At 45.2% G+C, this 26,093-nt stretch overlaps 1 protein-coding gene across 2 annotated transcripts in view; it reads right to left on the bottom strand.

Annotated features, from left to right (window-relative positions):
* Lrrc2 (leucine rich repeat containing 2) overlaps nucleotides 1–15,086 on the bottom strand; it is a 53,689-nt gene extending 38,603 nt beyond the window's left edge. Inside the window, exons 1-2 of one of the 2 annotated variants that reach the window (XM_074059102.1) lie at nucleotides 14,791–15,086; nucleotides 2,281–2,423 (exon numbers count right to left, since the gene is read on the bottom strand). In XM_074059102.1, coding sequence (XP_073915203.1) covers nucleotides 2,281–2,405 — 125 coding nt within the window. In that variant the 5' untranslated portion in view covers nucleotides 2,406–2,423; nucleotides 14,791–15,086. The remainder of the gene's footprint in view (nucleotides 1–2,280; nucleotides 2,424–14,790) is intronic. The other variant, XM_020167049.2, reaches the window with a different exon arrangement.
* Nucleotides 15,087–26,093: the final 11,007 nt, after the last annotated feature.

Genomic DNA, 26,093 nt, shown 5'->3' on the forward strand with positions numbered 1-26,093 from the left:
TGCACTTTCCCCACTGTCTCTTCCTTGATCTGCACCATTTAACTAATAAAATCTTTGCCCACTTCATAGCTCAAGTGGTAGAGGACCTGCCTAACAAGCATGAGACTCTGCATTCAACCCCCAGAACCCCTCAAAAAAGAAAAAAAATCGCCTACTTCCTATTTTATGAATTGCCTCAAAATTCATCCAATAGATTCAAGAAGGAGGAGGTACAGAGTGACAAATCAAGGATCTTTCTCTTAAGATCCTCCTCAACCCTGTCTCCAGTGACACTGCAAAGACAGCAAATTTACTACCACCATTGCTGAAGGTCCTGAAAAACTAAGTTTCTTGAACATCAAATTCCTCTCTCCACCAAGCTCCAGGTTCCTACTCATCTGCCCAGCCAACCTGGTGGATATTCTTATCTGGAGCTGGAAAATTTTAAGAAGTTTTCTGTCTTAGATTAAGATGAGGCACAGCACAAATCCCATGGCACTGAGCCCAACTCAGGGTCGATCCTCCGTGCCTGAGATGTTTGAAGTGGCTTAACACCACACTGCAAGGCAGAGTTAAAGGGGCAGAAGCCACTACAAAGCTGCTAGAGAATCCAGTTTCAGCAGCTACAGAACTCCTGTTTCAGGAACACTCAGTGGCTGGGCACTGGGGTTCATGCCTATAATCCTAGCTACTCAGGAGGCAGAGATCAAGAGGATCATGGTTCCAAGCCAGCCCAAGCAAAGAGTTCACAAAACCCCATTTTGAAAAAAACCAACACAAAAACAGAGTTGGAGTCTGGCTCAAGTGGTAGAGCGCCTGGCTAGCAAACATGAGGCCCTGTGTTCAGGCTCCAGTACCAAAAAAAAAAAAAAGAATCCACAGTGTTACATCAGCTTCAGACACTTCCCTAACCTCCCAGGGATGGAGTCCAAGTCCTCTACATCAGGTCCTATTCCAAGGGATCCCCAGATGCTAGGAGCAAAGAGGAAGCTGCATCAGGGCAGAGAGTTGCTTTGGACTCATGGGGCCTGAGACCTTGTGCAATTCTTACTAATGTCGCTCACTCAGATTCATTACCTGATTTGTGGGCTCCAATTCTTAAATTCAGGATTCACATTTTATTGAATAATCTCAAATTACTGACAAGTGAAAAGAAGTTCCATACACCAGTGATGACAGCACTGTGCAGGAGGAAAGGCTTGGCAAAATCCTCCATCTACCAGCTTAGGACACAAATTCCTCACCTGCAAATTAGGGAGGATGACAGGCACCTGGAACCCCATGGTGCATACAAGAGCAGATCATGAAGAGTGACCAGAATAGACATTTGTTCAATCCAAAAACTCATAAAAGTGGAGACTCAAGAATATAGATACATACACCTAACACCTTTTGCTGGAAACTATTTTTTTTGTCAGTACTGGGCTTTGAACTTAGGGCCTTGAGCTTGCTAGGCAGGCTCCTACCACTTAAACCACACACCCCCAGCTCTTGTTGCTAACTTAAAGCATACAAATACACTACTATCCCAATGGGATATAGGGCCAGGGACTTCCTTTGCGATGAGTCAGCCAATCAGAATTGTATTTTGCCTTTACCGCGCCCACAGTGCACCATCCAAGTGTTTCAGCTTTGGTTTCTTCAGGGAATAAAAATTAAAGAGCTATGCAGAGCCTTCCTAGCTTGTCATATTTCAATCAGTCTTGCAAGGTGCTAACCCCCATTGTGTGGCTTCTATTTATCATACAGGTAGTTTTTCCAAAGCACTAACTCAGCTTAGTTTTTGTATATATGATAGCTCTCTTTTACTCAAATATTATGAGTTGATATAATAGTAAAAATGCATAATTTCAATCCAAGTAAATGAGAAAAATGAATATTATCTGGAATTCAACTCAACAGTGAAGAAGAAATGCATGACAGAGCATGTCCCCAAGCTGTCCAGGCAGATGACATATGGCTGGGTGAGTACCGAGAGCATCAGATGGCTTAGTGAGTGAGTTGGGTGAAGGCCAGCTAAGCAGCTTCTCCAGTGTTTAGCACAGAGGAATTTGTCATGTCATCTCTGTCTGTCTGTCCATCCCTAGCACAGTGCCTGGAAGGAATGTAGGGCCTTATAGTAATGGGTGATATCGTTAGGGCTCGTGTCAGGCAACAGTACCAGTTCTGAAGTCCAATAAGGAAAGTGTCACGGGAATGACAGATCCCAGAGGAAAAGTGTCCTCAGTGTCCACAGCACTACAGAGGCTGCCAGGATCCCTATTGCTAAGCAAACTAGAAGAACAGGATAGGAACGCATACTTCTCCAAGGCACTCCTCTCCAGCCTCTCCGCCTCCTTCTTCTGCCAGGCTTTGTGCTTCTTGACACGAGTTTCCCACAAGGCTCTGACGACAGAAATGTCGAACACGACCACCTTATGTCCCATCGTGGGGCATGAAATTGCCTATTAGAAAATGCGCATGTCAGCTTCACTTATACACAGAAGAAAATTACTTTAACATGGACTTTAAAATGAAATATAAATGAGGAGGGGAGGGAAAAAGAGAAAGGTGGAAGGGGTGAATTCAATTATGATATATTGTAAGAACTTTGGTAAAATGTCACAATGTATGCCCAAGACAACAATAATAGGACAATAATAAAAAGAAATATGAATGAATTCCTTGATGAGTAATGGGGGCCTTATTACTTGCAGGATGGCTGTTTGCTAATGTTCTTAAAGTTTGATGGCACTTTGTATACAAGTCAGAATTCAGCCGTTGCCCTGGGGCCATCTTCCCTAGGCCATCTCACTTGTCTCCCTCCCCCAGCTGAATTCTGCACTCCCAGAGCCACCTGGGCATCCCTCAAATGTCCCATGCTCGAGTGAACTTATAGTACATACGTGTAATCTTCCCAGTAGGTTGTAACATACTGGAGGGTAAATTCAGAGAGTTAATCACAGCACCCGCTCATGCACGCACACTCAGACATTCTCTCTCAAGTAGAATATAACTTCTTAACTATATTACGCCTCAATGAAGCTGAGTGCCAGTGGCCCACGCCTATCATCCTAGCTACTTGGGAGGCTGAGATAGGAAGGATTCAAGGCCTCAATTCAAGGCCAGCCCAGGCAAATAGCTCAAGAGACCCCATCTCCAAAATAACCAGAGCAAAATGGACTGCAGGTGTGGCTCAAATGGTAGAGCACCTGCTTTGGAATTGTGAAGCCCTGAGTTCAAACATTGGTCCCACCAAAAAACAAACAAAAAAAACTCTTATAAGAGTTTTGACAAAAGAGTTTTTTTTTTAATTTTTATTTTATTCATATGTGCATAAAATGTTTGGGTCATGTCTCTCCCCTTACCCCACCTCCCTTACTCCCTGCCCCCTCCCTCTTCCCCCCCACCCCCTCGCTACCAGGCAGAAACTATTTTGCCCTTATCTCTAATTTTGTTGAAGAGAGAGTATAAGCAATAATAGGAAGGAACAAGGGTTTTTGCTAGTTGAGATAAGGATAGCTATACAGGGAGTTGACTCACATTAATTTCCTGTGTGTGTGTGTTACCTTCTAAGTTAATTCTTTTTGATCTAACCTTTTCTCTAATTCCTGGTCCCCTTCTCCTATTGGCCTCAGTTGCTTTAAGGTATCTGCTTTAGTTTCTCTGTGTTGAGGGCAACAAATGCTATCTAGTTTTTTGGATGTCTTACCTATCTCACATCTCCCTTGTGTGCTCTCGCTTTATCATGTGATTAAAGTCCAATCCCCTTGTTGTGTTTGCCCTTGATCTACTGTCCACATATGAGGGAGAACATACATAGTCTTTTGGGCCAGGCTAACCTCACTCAGAATGATGTTCTCCAATTCCATCCATTTACCAGCAAATGATAATGTTTCGTTCTTCTTCATGGCTGCATAAAATTTCATTGTGTATAGATACCACATTTTCTTGATCCATTCATCAGTAGTGGGGCATCTTGGCTGTTTCCATAACTTGGCTATTGTGAATAGTGCTGCAATAAACATGGGTGTGCAGGTGCCTCTGGAGTAACCTGTATCACAGTCTTTTGGGTATATCCCCATGAGTGGTATTGCTGGATCAAATGGTAGATCAATGTTTAGCTTTTTAAGTAGCCTCCAAATTTTTTTTCCAGAGTGGTTGTACTAGTTTACATTCCCACCAACAGTGTAAGAGGGTTCCTTTTTCCCCCGCATCCTCGCCAACACCTGTTGTTGGTGGTGTTGCTAATGATGGCTATTCTAACAGGGGTGAGGTGGAATCTTAGTGTGGTTTTAATTTGCATTTCCTTTATCGCTAGAGATGGTGAGCATTTTTTCATGTGTTTTTTGACCATTTGAATTTCTTCAACAAAAGAGATTTTTGACAAAGGTGCAAATGGCAAAGCAGTTATCCTGTGGATGTTTGTTTTCTATTTTCCTGGATAGATACAGAAGAGCAGAGCTGTTGGGTTTAGAGAAACTCTGTCTAATACTTTCAGGAACCGCTGGGCTGGCTTCCAAAGCAGCTGCATCCTTTTCATTTGCACCAGCCTTGTGTGAGGGTTCCACTTTCTCCATAGCCTTGCCAAGGCTCTGTTTCAGTCCAGCCATCCTTCCAGGTGTGAAGTGGCAACTCATTACGTTGATTTGCATTTTCCTGGTAGCTAACGGTGTTGCACATCTCTCCATATGTTTATTTGGGCATTTGTGTATCTTCTTTCAGATCCTTTACCTGTTTTTAATTGGGTTAATTTGTCTTTTTATTGTTGACATATAATAGTATTTTATATATTTTAGATACAGGTCATTTATCAGACATATTATTTGCAAAAAATTTCTCCCACTTTGTGAGTTGTCTTCCTACTTTCTTCTTCATTTGATCATTTTACTTTTCACCTAAATATATGGTTACATTTGATGTAAGATTCTGTACACATAACATTGTTAAATATTTAGCCCATTGAACAATTTTTCTCTTTTAGTTGGTTATTTAGGTCATTTATATTTCATATAATTATTGATATGTTTAGGCTTGCCATTTTATTATTTGTTCTTCACTTAATTCCTTTTTGTTGTTGTTTTCCTCTTTCATATTTTCCTGTCTTCTTTTGTGTTATCTGAACATATTTTACTATTCCATTTCATTTTCTATAGTGGTTTTTTACTATGTCTCTTGTGTAGCTCTTATCTCTTTTTATGGTTGGCCTAGGAATACAAGGTACATATATATATGCTTTTAAATAGTCTGCTTAGAAACAATATTGTACCACTTCAAGTAAGATGTAGAAACCTTACCACCAGAAAGGTCCCCCTTTGCCCCTCATTTACATTGTAGTTACTATATTCATCCCATCAATCAAGGTCATATTTTTGTTTTACAGTCATCAAACTTATGAGGAGAAAACTTGCCCATTATATTTACCCTGATTTTTAACAGATTTGCTGCTCTAACTTCCTTCCTTCCTCCCTTCCTCCCTTCCGTCCTTGTTTCCCTCTGATCACTTTCCTCCTGTCTTAAAAACTTCTCTTAACAATTATTTTAGAGGAGGTATGCCAACAAATTCTGCTTTCTTTTAACTGAGGGCATCTTTTCCTCTCCTCCATTCCTAAAGGTTGTATTTTGCTGAATATAGAATTCTGAATTCGTCATTAAGCACTTTGAAAATGCTGTGCCACTTTCTCCTGGCATTCATAGCTTCTGATAAGAAATCTGCAGTAATTTGAACCATAGGGAATGTGTTTTCTTTTGCTACTTTCCAGATACTGTCTTTGTCTTTGGTTTCCTTCAGATTAATTATGATATATCTGGGCATATATTCCTTTGGGTTTTTCCTGTTTGGGATTCACCTAGCTTCTTTAATTGTTGGCTTATGTCTTTTGCCAAATTTGAGAAATTTTAAATCATTATTTCTCCAAATATTTTTCCTCTACTACATTCTTTCTTCCCTCCTCTGGAACTCTGATAACACAAATATTAGAACTTTCAGTATTGCTCTGTAGGTTCTTGAGTCACTGTTCTTTTTTTTTTTTTTTTTTTTTTTTTTGTAAATCTTTTCCTTCTCTAGGTCATTCTCACTATGTTTATGAGTCTATGTAGTAACTCTCTTGTCTATTTTACTTGTAAAATTTCCCTTTGGTTCTTTATATCTTCTGTTTCTTTGATGATACTTTTATCTTTCCATTAATACCCCCAGGTCTGAGGGAGAATACTCAAGGAAGGACAAATTTGGAAGAGGTTCACCTCATTTTAGAATCTGTGGGTTGGTCAGGCTGGTGTGGAGTTACTAGACAACCAATGGGTCACCTCTTAGAATGCAAGTAAAAATAGCTGATCAGCAACTGGTGGCATGGACACATAAGGGAGTCCAGGTGCCAGAAGGGGCAGAAGACTTTCAGTGTGCTGAACCTCGGGGACTTGCAAAGGCGATAGCTTGGTGCCACCACTAAGCTAAGGGCCACAGGAAGCCATCCATGTGCAGAGCATGTGGAGGCTTGCAGAGAGACTGAAAGAAAGCATGGGCAGAGGCCCTTAGAGCACATGGGCTACACAAGGCTCTGTTTTCTGGATCTACAGAGCTACAGAAAGGTTGTCACCAAGTCAGGTCTGCAAAGTCACAAAGGGACTATGTTTTGAGCCCATGGCAAAATTCATACATGCACTGTTGATCCCCAACCTATTTTAGAAAGGGCAAGAGGCCTCTTCTTACTACAGTATCCCTCTAGTGCCCTCTTCTGAGAAAGCCTAACACCAAAAAGTTCACTTTAAAGGACAAATTCCACTGTTTATCACAGTCCATATATACTGAATAGTGCATTCACAGCTCAGAGGCCATAAGATGATGACTGACACAGTAAGAAATCAATTTGGTTGAACCCAAACATAAAATTCCAGTCTACCTTCTGTGAGTCCCATATCATGTCAGCTTTCAGTGCCACCCAGTGGCAAGCCTGGACTGTGGATAGTTTGTCCAGGCATTTAGTTCTCTCAATCTTTGATGTGCTGGTGAGGGTTGGACATGCACGTGCAGCTCAGGAATGAGCCCAACAGTTCATAAACAACTGTATGGAGTTGTTTTCTCCATGTCCTTCTTCTCTCTGAGCTCCTGAGTCCTTTCCAAATTCCTGGGGCTCCCTTTTAGTCCTCTGGCCCAAAACCTCAAGCAGTAGTTACCCTGCTCTGCCATTCACTTTCTATAAACACACCCACACTCCAAGCAGCTGGAGGACTGTAAGAGGAAATGGCAGTGATGGTTTGTTCCACCTTCTGGGGGCCAGGCTTCCTAGGTGATATCATTTTTATGTGGAACCTAAAATAGCTGAGAGTAGAAAAAAGCTTGGCGAGGGGAGAAATAGGCAGTTGTCAGTCAAAGGGTATAGTTTCAAATACAAAGGAGAAATAAGTTTTGAGATCTGCTGCACAGTAGGGTGACTACAGTTGATAATAATGTATTGTAAGCCAGGATTGGTGACGCACACCTGCAATCACAGCACTCGGGAAACTGAGACAGGAGGATCATTAGTTTGATGCAGCCTAAGCTACATAGTGACATCCTGTCTCAAAAACACAAAGAAATCATATTATATACTCTTATATGTCCTATAAATATATAATTATGATTTGTCAATTAAAAATGTTATTAATTAAAAGTATAAATTTTTGGCAGTGCTGGAGATAGAACCTAAGACCCTGTGTATATATGGTAGGCAAACTCTACCACTGAACCACATCCCCAGTCCTTAATTTTCTTAATAAAATAAAAATGGAAAAGAAAGAAAGCTTTGCCTCTCCCAAAGTTTTAGGTGTCCAATGTCCTCTCTCTTCTCTCCTCTCTCCCATCCACATCACTGCTACCATTAAGAATTCTCTAAGCTTGCTGCATGAGGAAAGAAAGAAAAATAGGGATTCACACCATTCTCGGAACACCAGGAGTTCCTTTTCTGCTCCTTGAACAAAAACTAAAGGGCTTTTCTGGGAACGGTCTATCTAGGGTCCCTTCGTGCTCAATTCTAGGTTTCAGGCTGCCTTAAGTCCAGGATGAAGAACCCTGGAGAGGAACAATGGGAAACTTTCTACCAGTTCTCTGACACTTTGAATTCTGGTGTCTTTCCCTGATCTTCTTACAACCATTGACTTTACAATAGTGTGTCCATGACTGTGACAAACTACCTACATATGATATAATCAACTTATATGGAGAAAAGATTTATTTTGGCTCACAATTCAAGAGGCTTCAGCCCATGGTTGCTTTGGGCCTGTGGCAGCATGGTACATCATTGTGGGAGCACATGGTAGAAGAGAACTGTTTACCTCATGGCGGCCAGGAAGTAAAAAGGAGAGAGAGGAAGGGACCAAGGAACCAATATCCTCTTCACAGGCATCACTCCAATAACTTAATTTCCTCCAACTAGGGCCTACCTCTTAAAGGTTCCACCACCCCCTAAGAGCAGCACAGTGTATGGACCAAGCTTTGAACACATGGGATTATGAGAGACATTTAAAATGTAAACTGTAGAAAATATTATATCACTACTTCAAACTGTCTTTTCAGATTTTATACCTGCAATTAGTAGAAGAGACATAAACCTACTCTATCATACTCAGAACCAGAAATCTCTACATTTAATTTTTCTTGCACAACTTTTTTTTAAAACTCTTTTGGTGGTACTGGGATTTGAACTCAGGGCCTTGCACTTTCTTAGACAGCCGCTCTACCACTTGAGCCACATTCTTGGCCCTCTTACCACTTTCTTTAAATGCTACCTTCAGCTCAGAAGCACCCAAGCTGCAAAGGTCTTATGGCTTTGGTTTTGACATAAAAGTCTCCATTAAGGAATGCTAAGCATCAGCCTGAACACACAAGCTCAAAGTCCATAGCCAGTAAAGGCGAAAAAAGGAAAGGAAAGGATTGGAGCCAGTCACTGGTGGCTGATGCCTGTAATCCTAGCTACTCAGAAGGCTGAGATACAGAGGATTGCAGTTTGATGACAGCCCAGGGAAACAAAAATTAGGTGATAACCATGTTTGCTAGAGATTTACATGTAACATTCAGAATGTCTGAGCAGCTTAGAAATCCAGGCTCATTAAGTCCCAGGTCCAGCCCAGCCACTAGCCTCCTGTGCAGAACAAGGCCGAGCCCATGTCTTTCTAGATAACAGGACAAGTTCGACCTTGACCCAGGAAGCTCCATGGCTGGGTGGCGAGGCTGGAGGAAAGTGACTTTCTCATGAGAATCCATGAGTTAGCCTATGGCATGCAGGAGCTCCTCAGTCCTAGGATGAAGCCACATTGGGGAACAGAGGGACAGACCCAGGTGCCAGTCACTCAGGGAGAGAGCATCTTCCAACAAATTTACAAAGCTCATCTCTTCTTTGTAGAATGAACTCCACTCAATACAATCTTTTTCTGGTGGTAGTGAGGTTTGAATTCAGGACCTTGCATTTGGCAGGTGAGCATTCTACCACTCCAGCCCAATCAAGGCAATCTTTCAGACAAATATATAAAATGTATTTCCTGAGCATTCCCTCTCTCTTGGACTGCGGAAATAGCGCTAGAGTATACCACAGCAAAGCAGAAACGAGAAAAATTAACCTCCATAGGACCCAGCCAGAGAGACCCTCCATACAAACAATGTAATAGTCTCTGAGGAAACTTTACAACCAAGCAGATTCTCTCAGAGCATGAGTGCAATACTTTGGCCTTGAATCTGACAGCCAAGACTCATGATTCCAAGCTGGAGTTGGAGTTCATCTGTGTGGATCTAGATTTGATCTACACTGGCCACTGTCACAGAGTATCTTACAGAGAAGAAAACATCTAGGACTATGAGCCTGAAGAACAATGGCAATGTTTGCTGCAAAGGAAGGGACAGCAGGGCACATGATCAGGCATGTTCCTCTCCAGCACGGGGACACCAGGTGATCACAGCATCTCAGCTCCAAGTAAAAATAGGCACATTAGCAGACTGGCCGAGCTCCGACCCACAGTGCAAAGGAATATGCCTCCCAGAAAGAACTTCTGATTCAGTCAGCAGACTTTTCCAGTAAAGGGTGAGATGATAGGCTAAATCAAAGATATTCTGTAGGTATGAACACAGAAACGAAAAGTCCTCACTTGTCCCTCCCTGCTTGCCTTGGCTGGGCCATCTGAGTGGTGAACAGGTTTCAGGTTCAGATATTGTCAGGACAAAGCCATGGACCCAAGAGGGAAGGCCTGGCTGTCTGGTGAGCAGACAGGTGGGGTGGGGGTTGAGGGGCCCCTGCTGCAGTCAGTCCCCCAGGGGGTGACTCTATTCTAGTGATCCCCAGGTAGATGACCATGTGTTCTTCTGTCCTCCAGTCATCTCAAGTTGGACAACTGGCTGGAGGCAAGGTCACCTGTTAAGTGCTGACTCCTGAGCTGAAATTCCATGGCCTGTTGCCTGGCAGTCACCAACAACAGAGTCTCCAACATGCAGATGGCAACCTGAGTGGGCCGTGGCTGCAAGTAGGCAGGCCCTGAGAGTGGGAGGACAGAGACATCCGGGATACTCCAGCTGGGGCTCCAGCCTGCTGCAGCAGTGCCCACGTGCCATACAAATACAGGAGCCAGGCCTATGGACTATGGAAACTATAAATCTCTGAGCTTTAGTGGACCACAGAATATAAAAGTTTTGCTTTGCTGGGTGTGATGGCTTTAAACTGTACTCCCCCCACCACACACACACACACACAAAAAAATGTTTGGCAACACTGGGGTTTGAACTCAGAGCCTTGCACTTGCTAGTCAGGTCCTCTACCACTTGAGCCATGCCCCCAGCTCTTTTTGCTTTAGTTATTTTTCAGATAGGGTCTCAGATTTTTTTGCCCTGGGCCAGCCTCAGACCATGATCCTCCTAATGCTTCCCTCATAGTTGGAATTACAGATACTCCCCACCATGCCCAGCTTGTTGCTGAGAAGGGCATCTCTCTAACTTTTTTTTTTGCCTAGGCTGGTTCTCAAATGGCAATCCTCACTTCTCTGCCTCTCTAGTAACTGAGATTGCAACCCACCGTGAACCACTGCATCCCACTCTACCTTCAAAAGGTACAGCATAATTTCTCCCCCCTTGAGCACAGGCTGGACTCACCTGCAATGTGGTGAAACTGATGGTGTGTGACTTCTGAGACCAGGATCTCATTGTCCCTCTCCAGTCACTCACTCTGGGGGACGTCAGCCACCATGCCACAAAAATGCACAGCAGTGGGAGAGAAGCCTCCTGAGGACAGGACTGAGGCCTCCTGCCAATAGCCACATGGGCATGCTGCCCTGAAGCAGGCCTCCAACCCACTAAGCCTTCAAAAAACTGCAGCCTCTCCTTCCCCAGCATCTTGACGGGGCCTGTGTCAGCTAAGCCACCTCACATTTCTGCCCCTCAAGCTGTGAAATAAATGTTTGCCCTTTTGGTTTTTTTTTTTTTTGCAGTGCTGGGGTTTGAACTCAGGGCTTTGTGCTTGCAAGGCAGGTGCTCTACTGCTTGAGCACCCCTCCAGCCCATATTTGTGTTTCAGAGTTACCATGTTTGGAGGTAATTTGTTATGCAGCAGTAAATAAGACAGTGGTCCATAAAATAAGACGAACTTATGCCAGGCCTCAGTGTTTCTCTGCTCAGGAAGCAGAGATCAGGAGGACCGAGGTTCAAAGCCAGCCCGAGCAAATAGTTTGTGAGACCCTATCTGGAAAAAAACCTATCACAAAAAAGGGCTGGTGGAGTGACTCAAGGTGTAGGCCCTGAGTTCAAACTCCAGTTCAGCAAAAAAAAAAATGAACTTATAAAAAAACAGCCTCAACTCAGAGTGACTTCTGGTGTCTACGTCCAGCCGCTTCCTTGATCTCTCCATTTGGATGTCTCACACATATCTCAAACAACCCAATGCCTACAAATATATCCCTTTAGAATCCATCCATCTCCTCCTAAGGCTGCCTTAGCTCCCCTCCTCAGGAAGGACTCCATCGTTATCTAGAAGTCACTCCTTTATGCTTCCTGATTCTTCACCGCCCACCAGCTGCAGGCATGGGCACCATGCTCTCACACTCACACATCCAGTTACCACCTAGGCGTTAGAGGGCATGCATGTCTCACCAACAACTACTGTCACACCCTTCTTCAGTTGTGCAAACACCTCACCCATGTCCAATCCATTTTCCACTGGACAGTGAGACAATTTCCAGCAGGAACTAGAACCATGCCACTAGTTGGCTCACATCCTCCTCAGACTTCCCTGTGGGGTGACAGTAAGACCCTAGCTCCTCCAGGGCCAGGAAGACCCTGGTGTGATCTGCCTATGGACAGTCCCCCTCCCCCCAGCCCTCTGCTGACATCCTTGGTATCTGTCCACCCCATGCGTCTTCCCCCTCCTGCTCAGCTCCCACTGCTCCCCCCACCCTGGGCTGTTCCTCCCCCCTCCCCAACTCAGCATCAATGTTCTCTCTTCTGTCTGGGCTTCCAGCCCTCCGCATCTCAAATACATCCTCCTGCTATTCTTCTCTTTATTTATTTACATCACAGCACTTAATTCAAGTTAAAATGACTGTGTTTCATTATATTTGGTCTGTCCACGGACCAAGCCATAGAAGAGCCACCTGGGAGTACCCAAACTTAGGCTCAGTGCTGAGCCCTTTTCAATACTGAGCAGGTCACACAGCAGCAGGCAGGAGGAACTGGGGGCCTCTGCATGGCCTCGCCAGTCTCCACACTGATATGTGCTGCAGTTCAGATGAGGAGGCTCTGAGCCCTGCACCGGCTGCAAGTGCCAGGCTTCTGCTCAGCACAGAGCAGGCAGACAGGGAGGTCCTGCCTATGCCACCAAGTCCCCAGTGTAGAAGAGGGAGCATCTGCATAATGGGATAGATTCCAGACAACAGAGGCTGAAGCAACTGTTGTGGGAACCATAGGAGGAGGGTTGCCCTGTGAGAGGATGGGAGGGGCAGGAGTCTCAGAGGGACAATGCAGAGGTAGGGGGATAGGCCATCAGTGCAGGCTGGATTAATTAACCTTCCATCCCTCTCCCCAACTCAGTTATATCAGAATCACTTTACAGAACCATCCACGCTCCTGAGCCAGAGGGCATGACTGGAAAAGTATATCCCCTGCCACCAAAGCTCTGGTCTCCACTCAGAAGGCACATGCCAGCAGGCAGGAAGGGCACTTTCTGGTCACCTAGTCCTAGATGATGAAGTGGGCAGGGCGGCGGGGGGGAGATGTGGAGTGGCTGCCAGGCTGATATTTCAGAGCATCATGGGCAGAACCTGGGGGAATCTGAAAGAGGCTCCACAAAGTCCCCCAGCCAGGTGCCAAACCATTTTTTGGCACTCCCTGTATGAGGCTGGGAGAGACACAAGATCAAGGGAAGGGGGAGGAGATGGAAGAGAGGGAGATACAGCAGGCACCAGGTGTCACCTGAATCAGTCATGGGGAGAGGGGCCTGGCTCCCTCCTCCCCATCTGCCCCTCCTGACCTCCCAGCATCCCTTCTTCCTTCCCTCTGGTGGCCCAACTCCAGGCCTTCCCCAACCCCCTTCCAGGTGCATCCTTCTAGTGGGAAGACCCCTGTCATCAGCCTGGCTGGGTCCAAGAGAATGACTGCATCAATGAGAATTGCTGGGGACACCAAGGCACAGTGGGGACAATAATATGGCACCCAGTAGGATTTGGTGACTCACAAATTTCATTCTCTCCCCACATAAGGCCACTGGCCTGGACCCCAGAGTTGGAACACAAAGAGTGTTTTTCTCATAGAAACAGTGGGGTAAGAAGGGACTGAATACTCAGTCTTTCAGTCGAATTCTAAATTAAATTACATGTTATGCCTCATGACCAGTGTCCCTAGGGACACTAGATTATTTTGATGATAATTTCTTAATCTAGAAAATCAAGCTAGAGGAGGGCCAGGGCACAGACAGGATTAAGAGGACAGGGTCTGAGTCAGACTAGCTGGGCTGGAATCCTGCCTTTTTGGCTCCGCATCCCTGAGGACGTGGCCTCTCAAGAGGACACAGGGCTGGTGAGAGATCAAACATGTGACCATCGTAAGACGGGACTCCGCAACTAGGAAGCCTCAAAAAGAAAAAAAAAAAGTAAATTGTGTAAAGAAAAAAAAATAAGATCAATTCTGGTAATCAATTAAATGTAAAATTAAAAGGCAAAAGGTCCTTGAGCATACAGGCTTTTCACGCCCTGCTTGGTTCCCCAGGTTCCATGGGACAATGACAAGAGAACGTCCCAGCGCCTGATTACCATCCACCACAGAAGCCAGGATAGCCCGGCTGCTTAACAAAGCCGGACGATTTTGGATCCTCAAATCACTTTTCCACCCCAGCCGCGTCCCACCCACCCCTACTCCACCCCATGCCAGGGGGCATGAGACAGATTTGGGTTGAAAGGCTGCCCACCCCCGATCCCGCCCCCGACCCCACCAGGTGTCAATCATATTTTGCAAGGCCCTAAAGAGGACACAAACAAAGTTGATTTATCGTCCCCGAACAGCACTTTGGAGAAGATCGTTTTCAGTTCAGCCTTGGGCACCACGACAGTAACCCACGGAACAGGACTCGTGGGGAACGGCCCCAGCTGCAGCCCAGCTACGCGCACCTGCGCGCCCCACGTGCTCTCCGCGCTCCGGGTTCAATCGTGCTTCTGGACCTGACTAGAGATCAAGGCCAAGCACAGTCGGCTGGCTCTGCAAGTGAGACAAAAACAGCTGCAGCGCGCGGGGTCCCGGGCAGCGCGACGCCCCCTAGCCTCCCCGCCCCCCCCCCCCCGCGCTGTCGCAGGCCCCACCCTCCGCGGTGGCCTCCGAGACCACCCGCCACTCACCTGGCCGCGCCGGGTGGGCGCGGACACTGCGATCCCAGTCCGGTCTGTTTACACCCGCAGAGCCGCACCGCGGAGCCCCGGTGCTCAGTGCCTGTGTGCTAACAGGCTATATTTGTAAGCGGATAATATGATCTGGGGGACATGTGCTGATAAACGGTCTATCTATTCTATGTGACTCAGCCCGGCGTGAGACAAAACAGATTTCGTAGGAGAGGGCTTGGCACAGGCCACAGCCGGCCAGAGTTGAGTCCGAAAAGCAGGTCGTTCTGCAGAGGGCTGGGACAGTTCACACCGCAGCAAAGTCGGCCAGAGACTGAGGAACCAAACAAGAAGCAGGATTAGGAAGCAAGCACCAAGGACACTGAACCAACACGCGAAGGGCTTGATTTGAGCCTTATAGTAGTTTTTTTTTGTTTTGGGTTTTTTTTTTTTTTTTTTTTGCTTTCTGATTTTCTAAAACGCATATGAGTTTAGGTTCTCTAAAGAGAGTTTGCTAATTGGGCAAATATGTCTTGCTGATAGCCAACATTGTGACCACGTGACAACAAATTAAAAATAAGTGATGGAGCTCCTCGCTTGCCCTCCCCCAACCCACCCCCATCCACTAACCCCTACCTGCCCCATACCAGCAGGGGCGCCCCATAGACCTTTGCCTTAAAACTGAAAAACACCTTCTATGCCAGTTATACACCATTAATTACAAAGTTGTTTTATATTTAAAGGTCCATCTTCTATACAGAATGTATTCTATTTGTTAATATTTATGATTATTGACATTTAAAAATAAATTGTTTTTAATTGTATACCAAGGTGTTAGGGGAACTCAGACCTTTGTGATTATGTTAAATACTTCTTCTGAAGTAGTAAATGTGCTTTTTTTTAACTTTTTTTTTTGGTACTAGAGTGTGAATTCAGGACTTCAGTCTTGCCAGGCAGGTGCTTTGACGCTTGAGCCATAACTCAAGCCCTATTTTTCTTTTGATAAATAAGACATTTATTTAGTTAATTGGAATTTAGTTTGCTTTTTTGTTCTGTTTTGGTTTTTTTCCTGATATTCAGAATCAAAGAATGTAAATTGAAAAAACAGTTTCAGTTCATCCTTTTTTTTTTTTTTCCCCGTACTGGGGTTTGAACTCAAGGCTTCATATTTGCTAGGCAAGTATTCCACTGAGCCAGGACTTTTTGAGGTGGGGGGTCTAGGTATGTAACCCAGGCTGGCCTTGAAGTCACAATCCTCCTACCTCAGCCTCCCAAGCTCTAGGATTACAGTAAACATGCCAGGTGGCATATTCAAAGTATTCAAGTGGACCAAAATTCTCTTACAGTACCATGGGACACCTTTTATGCTTACTAGTGCTGAAAGGATGGGCCATTATAAATCCCATGCCCATCAGACTGTAATGAGCACCCAATAGGGTTGAGAAATTTAGCAAATAAAAATACAACAGGCCTGTAATCCTAGCTGCTTGGCAGGCTGATATTGGGAGGATGGAGATTCGAGACCAGCCTGAGCAGATAATTCGCAAGATCCCATCTCCAAAATAAGCAGAGCAAAATGGACTGGCGGTGTGGCTCAAGCAGCATAGTGCCTGCTTTGCAAGTGTGAGGCCCTGAATTCAAACCCCAGTCCCACAAAAGAAAAGAAAAGAAAAGAAAAAAGATGGCCAGTTAAATTTGAATTTCAGATAAGCAATAACTTTTTAGTACAAATATGTCTCAAAATACTGGAAGGTGGACAGGGGATGTGATGTGGGTTAGTCGTAAAGCACTTGCCTAATATGTGTGAGGCCCTAAATTCAATCCCCAGAATTGCAAAAAAATAAGTTACAAAGGCCTGCCTAGCACCAGTGGCTCTCGCCTGTGATCCTAGCTACTCAGGAGGCAGAGATCAGGAGGATCGTGGTTCGAAGCCAACCCAGGCAAATAGTTCTTGAGATCCTATCTCAAAAAACCCTTCACAAAAAAGGGCTGGTGGAATGGCTCCAGATGTAGGCCCTGAGTTCAAACCCCAGTACTGAAAAAAAAAAAAAAAGTAAATAAATTACAAAGTCTACAAAAGAATTATTTGTTATTAATCTGAAATTTAAATCTAACTGGATTGTATTTTATTTGCCACCCAGGATCTTACTAAAATGCAGACGATGGCCCAGAGGGCCAGAGAGGGGTTCAGGGGCCCATATCTCTAAAAAATGTCACATGCTGCTAGCGCTGCTGGCCTGTGACCACGGGTGAGCAGCAAGGGTGTGGAATTAACACTGTCTGGTGCCCTGATACCCAGGACTGGCTCCTTGCCAGCATGGCCTGAGCAGACCATTCTGCCCTTAGGAGGTCCTCACTCTGAAAGTCTGGGCAGGGTCCCAGGGTGGATGTTTTCGTAGGGCTCCATAGTTGCCTCTGATTTACATCAAAGGAGTACTTTAAAAATATAAAATATGCTCAACGCATGTAAGGAATTGTTATTACTGTGTTACATTCACTGTGTAAAGATTGCTGCCTCTCTAAGCTTAGTGTATCCACAAAGACCTTCCAGTTTCTGAGCTCCCAGGGGGGCAGCAGGTAACCTGTGCCTGTCGTCCTCACTTCCTAGTGTCTGCTCACAGCTGGAAATAGCCCAACTCCTACCCGCCTTGTTATTACTACCTTAGCTGGTGTCCAAGAGCTCAATACTTTTCTATGCGATTCAGCTCCAGCCGGGCCCCTAGCCTCTTGAAATGCCGTCCACAGGCCGTGTGGACGTGTTTGCCAAGCATCCAAAGGGATTCTGCACACAAGCATGCCCAGACATCCCTGAAGCGATCAAACCTTTCCTCACAGCTCCTAATGGAACATGAGTCACATATGCACAGCAAATCTTTCTTCCAGAAAAATCCCTGGTCTCACCAGCCTGACCCCTTTTATGACAGTTACAGAAGAATGGAAAACTTGAAATTTTATAAACATGGCATTCTGCTTCCATGACAGTTACCTCCCAGTGACATGGAAGTAGGTAGCAAGGGCTTCTGGCTTGACACCTCATATTTGCAAGCTAAAAATCTGGAGCATGCTGGACTGAGGAAGGCCATTCTGTCCTCTCAGGTTGTATGAGGGGTTCCAGAGAGGCTGTTATCACTGCCATCACTTGAGGGGAGCAATCTGGATTTCGTGAGATGATTGCTCCTGCTCCAGGGTACCCTCATCTGAAGAGCAAAGAGTCTGTCCTGCAACTCAGTTGTTCCTTGGGAGCGGTTTTGGTCCCTGCCATAAAGATGTTATCAAATAGTCCTGTCATTCCCAATATGGAAGGAATATAGGAGAGAGACTCAGAGCAAAGGGGACAGATGGAAAATGGAGGTAGGGATGTTGAGTTTTTATTTTGCTTTTAGTTAACGTGTGGGACCAAGTAAAGAGTCAATGTCTTTTAGCAGAAGCAGTGTCTAAGTACCAGTTACAACCTTAATATAAAATAAATAAATAAAAGATTTAAAATACATATTATATTACACATTATATTATATATAATAAAAATAACTATTCATCAGTGACATGATTCTGTACACAGATAACAAGAACAACATATAGCCGGGCACCAGTGGCTCATCCCTGTAAGCCTAGCTACTCAGGTGGCAGAAATCAGGAGGATCAAGGCTTGAAGCCAGCCCCAGTAAATTGTTCCAGAGACCCTATCTCAAAAATATCCAACGTCAAAAAGGGCTGGTGGAGTGGCTCAAGTGGTAGAGTGCCTGCCTAACAAGTGTGAGGCCCTGAGTTCAAATCCCAGTACCATCAAAAAAGAAAAAGAACAGATAAATCATGAGACTTGGTAAGTATTATGAGCTGACTGTGTCTTCCTCAAATTTGCATATTGAAGCCTTTAATGCCTCAGAAATGGCTGGATTTGAAGATAGAGACTTTAAAGACATAACCCTTATGGGTGGTGTCCTTAACCAGAAGAGGAGACTAGGAAGGATGTGTGCACACGCAGAGGAAAGGCCACGTGAAGACACAAAGAGTGAAGCCATCTGCACGGAAGGAGACAGACCTCAGAACCAACACCTTGAAATTTCTGTTTTCTAATCCACGCAGTCTGTGGTATTTGTTATGGCAACCCTTGCAAGCTAACATAATAAGTAAACTTTATAAAAAGTATTGTAGCAGCCCAATAACTTAAATCAGCCCCATGACATCTTAGGAATATGGAAGACCCTGCAACCTGGAGAGGCAGAGGAACCAGCTCGGCCAGAGGACCAGGAGGTACAGGAGACCCACACATGCCAAGAATGGACCTACAGAATTCCACTAAGAACTGTTCTTTAGGTTAGGGCAGAGGCCATATATCCCCATTGGGTGCTCAGGGGCACCCAGTTTTCAGATCCTACTGTGCATCTCTCTGCTCAGCCTTTCTCTATCAATGAAGTTTCTTTCCTGCCTGTACCTCTGGTGCTCCAGCCTCTTATTACTGAGCGTGTTCTGAGAGCCAGAACCCTTTAGCAAATTGGTGGATTCCCCTGTGACATCTCACACCTGTGACGGTATTGGATGTAAGTTAAGTTCAACAAAAAATCATTGACCACAGAAATGGAAGTAAAAGGTGTTTACTTTGGCATTAAAAAAAAATTGTCTAGGAAACCTATACCATAGCTCTGTGTAGAAAACTTTACAAATTACTGAAGGAAATTAAACAAATTGTAGACTAGAGGACTCAGTCCAGACAAATGTTAATTCCAAGGCTCCTCCAAAGAGTCAATGAGCTCTAGTCAAAATCAAGCATACTTTTTTTTTGGAAATTTAGAAATTGATTTTAAAATTGCATGGAAATATAAAAGGTCAGGAGTAGTCAAGATGGTTGGAGGTGAGGCTTAAGTGATAGAGCACCTGTCTAGCAAATGTGAGGTCCTGAGTTCAAAACACAGTACCGTAAAAAAAGAATAGTCAAGATAATCATGACTATGAAGAGCAAAGAGAAAGGGCTTGCTCTCCCAAATATTAAGAACTATTAAAAAGTTACATAATGAAGATAGGATGGTATTATTAGAAGAGACAAAGAACAGGACATGGTGGGACACTTCTATAATCCCAGCATTCAGGAGGCTTAAGTTCAAGGCCAGCCTGGGCTACCTACTGAGACCCTGGAGAGAGAGAGAGACAAACAGACAAACAGACAGACAGAAACTGAACATCCAAATAAGGCATAGACAAATAGACTCCCAAGCACATAAACAATTGATTCCTGGTAAAAAAATACATCCTAGAGCAATAATACAGATTGATCTTTTCAATAAATGATTCTCAATCTTTATTTAATATGCGATGAAATACTATGAAGCAATGAAACTGACTGAACTTCTACAAACAACGTGAACGACTCAACATAATACTAAGCAAATAGACAGAAGAAACATACATACACATTTACAACTACATAAAGTTCAGAGTCATGGGAAACCGATCCATGGTGTTAGAAGTCAGAAAATTAGTTAGCTTTGGGAAAGAAGACTGGTGATTGTGAAGAGGCATGAAGTCATGCCTCATTGTGGAATAACTAACATGTAACCCTTATTATTTGTACACTTATGAGCACATCAAATATTTCAGTAAAAAAAAAAGTTTAACAGTTCAAAGGCTGGGGAGGCCCTGGGCTTAATTCCCATGGTAATAACAATAATAATAATAGTGTTTATATTCATTTTATCTGTTTAACAAATGCTTACAAACTTAGTGACTTAATACAATATCCACTTAGTTACCATAGGCTGAAGGTCCAGCCTGGCTCAACCGAGTTTTCACAGTGTAGGGCATATTTCTGGGGTTATTTGAACACAGAACGTGGGCTCACTAGAGACCTTTAAGCCATTTCTGATAACGTCTTGGGCACTGCACCCCAGCCTCTTACCCCATTTGCTTTTCTTCCATTTCAAACCATCAAGAGCTGTGAAGAATGCCTAGGTGTAATCACACACAAGATCCACTTAACAAGCACTTTTAAGTGACATTCTCCAGGGACTGTGAAAACCAACAAGACCACCCCCCCACCCACCCCCCACCCCCGCCAGCTTGCCTTCCCAAGTGTAGCTCCTAGAAGTCAGTCAGATGATCTGCCCATTTGTCTGCTGGGGCCAATCAAACTTGACCTGATCAGCAGGAAATCAGGAAGAGACAGCCTCCATCCCACCAGCAGTCTTTGGATCACACTAAACTGGCTTTTGGTGAGATTCCTAGGCTTGTTTGTCTAGGAGGAGGGGAAGGGAGCAGGAACCCAGGTTTGGAGATCTCCAGCTGTTTATCACTGATGGCTTGAAGTACTTAAGAGTCTTTCCTTCATTGTTGGAGGAAGGCAGTGTTCTCTGTCATATTTCCAGGCTCCGGACTGGGGAACAAGTTGCTGTCCAGGGTCTCTCACCCCACCCCCAGTTTATAAAATAGGGCTGAGGTGTAATGCTTCTGTCTGCTATAGATCTGGCAGGTGGAACGAGATCTAGCCAAAAGTTAAGCAGCACAGGCAGACACTGCCATGAAGGTTGGGGAAGCTGAAATTTCTGGCAAATCAAGTTTCTGGACCTCCTGGTGTGTGTGTGTGTGTGTGTGTGTGTGTGTGTGTGTGTGTGTGTGTGAAGGGATAAGGGGTAGGGTTGACAAAAGACAAGAAAACAAGCAATTTACAATACAGTATTGACAAGATAAGGTAAACTCCAGGGCGGGGCAGTAGGTGCTAGGACAATTTGTGCAGTAAGTCTTTCCAGAGCAAATGGCATTTGGGCTGAGTCCAAAGAAGCCAATTCAAGAGCCCGGTAAGAACTCCCACTCAGATCATCAAAAATGAAATACAAACATCCAATAAACACAGAGGAGAAAAATGCTATTTTTCACATTTGGAACTAGCAAAAACCCAAAATGTTAGTGGCACCAGAAAAGACAAGTGCATGAGAGCTCAAAATGCATGTTTGGGGAAGGGCAAGGAGGGGAGGGATGGGGAGAGGACTGGGGCAGGCTTCTTAGAAAATAATTTGGAAACATGCACCACTTAATCAAGTCATTCTAGTGCTAGAAATTTTCTAGGGTATGCCCTCAAGTGTTCTCCAAGATGGGTGGATGGATGGATGGATGGATGGATGGATAAATAGAGATAGACATGTACAAGGGAGTTCACTGCAAAATTTTGAAACGTATCTGCTCAATCACTGATAAAATTTAATTTACGCTTTGTCCATACAGGAAAAAAAGTGCTAGAGCTCACACAGAGAAAAAAATGGAGTCCTCTCCTAAGCCCTTCCCTGCTCCTTACATCTTTAAACGTTTGAGTTCGTCTTCCCTACTGAGACTGCAGATTTCTGTATGCAGGAATCTAGCCTTTTAAACCCCACACAGAGACTAGTGGCAAATTTGCTAAGACCAGTTGTTATTTGTTAAGTTCTTCAGTAAAAACAGAACGCCATTAACTTGTTAATGAAGGGGCCAGGCCTTCCTGGCGGTTGGCAGACTTGGCCAGTGTTACTTTGGGGATGCTGAGCGCGATGGGATTAGCGAGCCTCACTCCCGCCCTGTCCACAGAAAGATCGCACGCGTGCGCAGACTCCCCAGTGGCTCCACTCTCTTCCAGAGGACGCTGATAGAAGTCTCCTGGAGCCTTACAATAAAAGTAGACTTCTCCTTTGACGTCCTGTCATCACGCTAATGAAATGACTGTTCTTTTCATTGACTACTCAGTTGGAATTTAATTTCATGTGTTCAACCACTGAGACAAGGTTAAGTTAGCTTTTTAAAGCCAAAAGCTAGCCCATTCTCAAACTGGTTTTCAACCTTGAACGTTAGACAGACATTGGAAGTCTATTGATTATTATTATTTTTTTTTTTGCTTCTACTATTCTTGGATGGTTAGATAGTTTAAGAAAACACTTGAACTTTTTTTTGTTTTTTGTTTTGTTTTGTTTTTTTGCTGTACTGGGGCTTGAACTCAGGGCCTACACCTCGAGCCACTTTGCCAGTCCTTTTTTGTGATGGTTCTTTTTTTTTTTTTTTTTTTTTTGAGATAAGTTCTCGCAAACAATTTGCCCAGGTTGGCTTCAAACGGAGATCCTCCTGATCTCTGCCTCCTGAGTAGCTAGGATTACAGGCGTGAGCCACCAGCACCTGGCTGAAAATAAATTATTATTATTTATGTTCACTAATTCCAACACGAGGGTTTAAACTCAGGGTTTCACACTCGCTAGGCAGGCGCTCTGTTACTTGAGCCACTTGCCAGCCCAGAACTTTATGTATTTTTAAGCACAATTTGATCTCTCTTGCCCCAGTTTTTAATATATGACAGCTCCAGGGCATTTGTTTTTCACTGTCAGCTGTCAGTGACCTTCATAAGGGAGGAGAGAGCCTAGGACCAGGGAGCTTCACTCCATAGAGCATTGCAACCCTAGGCCTGACCCTTTGACACAAGAACCCACTGTCTGCAGGCTGGGCAGCTTCTGCTGGCTTCAGCAGTGACCACACAGAGGTGCTGGTGCCTCTCAACTGGAGGCAGCAGCAAGTTCAGACATTAGTGGCAATTTCACTCATTCTTTTCGGCCCCATATAGTGGGGTTACTTCCCACTCATCATGGTCTCTCCCAGAGCCCAGTCTGCAGGCAACCAAGAATTAGACTCACTGAATCCCTGTGAAACAAACAGCCTTGGCATCCCCCAGCCCAATCGCAAGTGTCTGACAACAGAAAAATCTGACCACTCAGCCTTTCCCCTCCCCGATCCCTCCCTACTCCCAAATCTTGCCCGGGCTCTGTCCACCCTGCATGATTCCTCTGTCCTCCATGCCTATGAGGAAGAGGCTCTGGTTCTTGGATGTGAGGGAATTTTGCGTGGCAGGAAGGCTGGCTTCCTTCAACTGAACTCAGCCTGGTCATGCAGACATCCCCAGACTTGCAGCTTCACTGCCTTCCTCCAAAGTGGGGAGGTGACAGCCAGGGTCTCAGTGCAAAGACATCTCATACCCCAAATGGCATTCATGGTGTGGTCCCTGAAGTGAGACTAACAATAGCCATGCAACTCACTCTCTTGGCATATCAGACTGTCTTCAAGCCTCCTTGCAGCTCCAGGGATCAGCTGTTAACTACTTCTTCTTGGGATTTTTTTTGGGGGGCGGGGGAGAGTGGGATTTAAACTCAGGGCTTTGTGCTTGCAAAGCAGGTGCTGTACCATTAGAGCCACGCCTCCAGTCCATTTTGCTCTGGTTATTTTGGGGATGTGGGTCTCTCAAACTATTTGCCCAAGCTGGCCTTGTACCTCCATCCTTCTGATCTCAGCCTCCCAAATAGCTAGGATTACAGGCGTGAGCCACCAGCACCCCACCTTCTTTGTTTTGTTTTGAGACAGGCTGTCGGTATGTAGCCCAGGTAGACCTTGAACTCAGGATCTTTCTTCTTCAACCTCCTAAGTGCTGGGATTACAGACATGTACCACTATGCCCAACTTTTAGCCTCCTCTTATGCTGAGCCCTACTCTACCTCTACCCTCCCAGAGCGCAGGGTACTTTCTTGTCCACCATGACTTTCTGAATGTGATGTGTGAAGCACTGAAGATGAAAATGCCACCCAGGAGGAGAGAGAAGGGGCGCGGCAGGGATTAAACAGCTAGTTGCCCATAAGTTGGAATTGTAGTTATACCCCATCACTGCTCTGAGGGGACCCTACTTTCCAAATAAAAATAAACTTAATTCTCCGAAGGCTGGGATCCCTTGCTCACACAGGTAGCCAATGGTGCTGAAGTGGCCTCAGACTCTTTTAGTTCCTTCTGACTCCGTCTAAAGTCAATGAACAGAGGGCAGCGGCAGCTCACACCTGTAATTCCACCTACTGGGGAGGTGGAGCGCGGGAGGGCAGCAGTTCCAGGCCAGCCTCTGCAAAAAGTTAGGGAGACCTCATCTCAACCAATAAGCTGGGTGTGATGTTAAACGCCTATCATTCCAGCTTTATAGGCAGCGTAAATAGGAGGATCCAGGTCCATGTCTGCTTGGACAAAACAGTGGCAGATCCTATCTACAAAATAAAGCAAAAAGGGCTCGGGGTGTAGCTCAAATGGTAGAGCGGCCAGGTGCCAGGCCCTGAGTTCAAATTGCATAGCACAAAAAAAAAAAAAAAACCCAGTGGACATGGGTGAAAACTGGGCTGCATATATACGCATGCGTATGAAAAGCAACAGTGCGTACGCGCCAGGCTATGAATTGCTACATTACTACGCATTTGGTAATTAATTAGGTGAAGGATGGAGACCACTCGGGTTCATGAATGAACCTCTCTGACCCGTCGCAGAACCACTAAATGGGTTCTTAGGATTCCACGCTTCACATCTGCTCGTGGGATCCATTCCCGGTGTCCCAGGCACTGGGCGTGGAGGGCACGGGAGAGGTTACACAATGGACCCTGGGAGACCGAGGTCAAGATGCAGAAAAGGCTGAAAAGTCCTGGTGTCCGACCGCCGGGTGGCCTGAGCTCTTCCTGGAGCTGGCCCCGTAGCGCTCTCCGCGGGGTCCTGGAGGCTCCGCACCGCCCACCCTGCGCGGGTCCACTTGCAAGGCAGGCGCTCCTGGAGCCGACGCTGTGTGGCCAGGTTCACGGTTCCCGAGGATCCCCGAGGATCCTCTCCCACCTTGACCTTTCCCCTCCAGAGCGCGCCTGTCCTGGCCACCCGAGCATCCCCAGCGCGGAGCCCCCGGTTCAGCACACAAACTGAGAAAATGAAAACTTCAGAATAAAATATCAAATACCTAGACAGGCCCATAACTGTATTTAGTTTTTCCTAACTCACTTCGCCAAATTGAAATTACCAACTGGATAGAGTAATTGATTTGCTTCCCCCATCCCCTTTCAAAAGAGAGCATTTGGTATTTTAAGCAGGAGCTAATGATACCAACACGAGGGCTAATTGGTCAGCTTCACCGGACTTGACCTTGTAAAGCCCCAAGTGCTTTTCTCTCTGCTGCAAGACGGTTCTCACCTCCCAGCCCTGCAGCGCTGGGACCTAGTGATGGGCGTGAGCCTACTGCCTCCCGCCCCCCTGAGGGTCCTCCCTGCCACCCCCAGGGACTCCTGTTGAGGGAGGATCCCCCGGAAGTCCCTTGCTCAAGGTCAAAGCATGCATTAGGAAGGAGACCCCACACACACACACACACGCCCCGATTCCCCCAGTTTATGCCAAGACCGTCTGGGACAATTTATTTCTCATCTGGGATACATTTCTTCTTTTAAATTGTCATTTTTCAGAAAGTTAACATTTTCCTTTGGATGTTTTGACCATGACTTTGTGAACTGAAAGCCACTTTTTTTTCTCCTAAATTTCTAAGAGCT

The sequence above is a fragment of the Castor canadensis genome, chromosome 17, assembly GCF_047511655.1.
Source record: "Castor canadensis chromosome 17, mCasCan1.hap1v2, whole genome shotgun sequence".
NCBI lineage: Eukaryota > Metazoa > Chordata > Mammalia > Rodentia > Castoridae > Castor > Castor canadensis.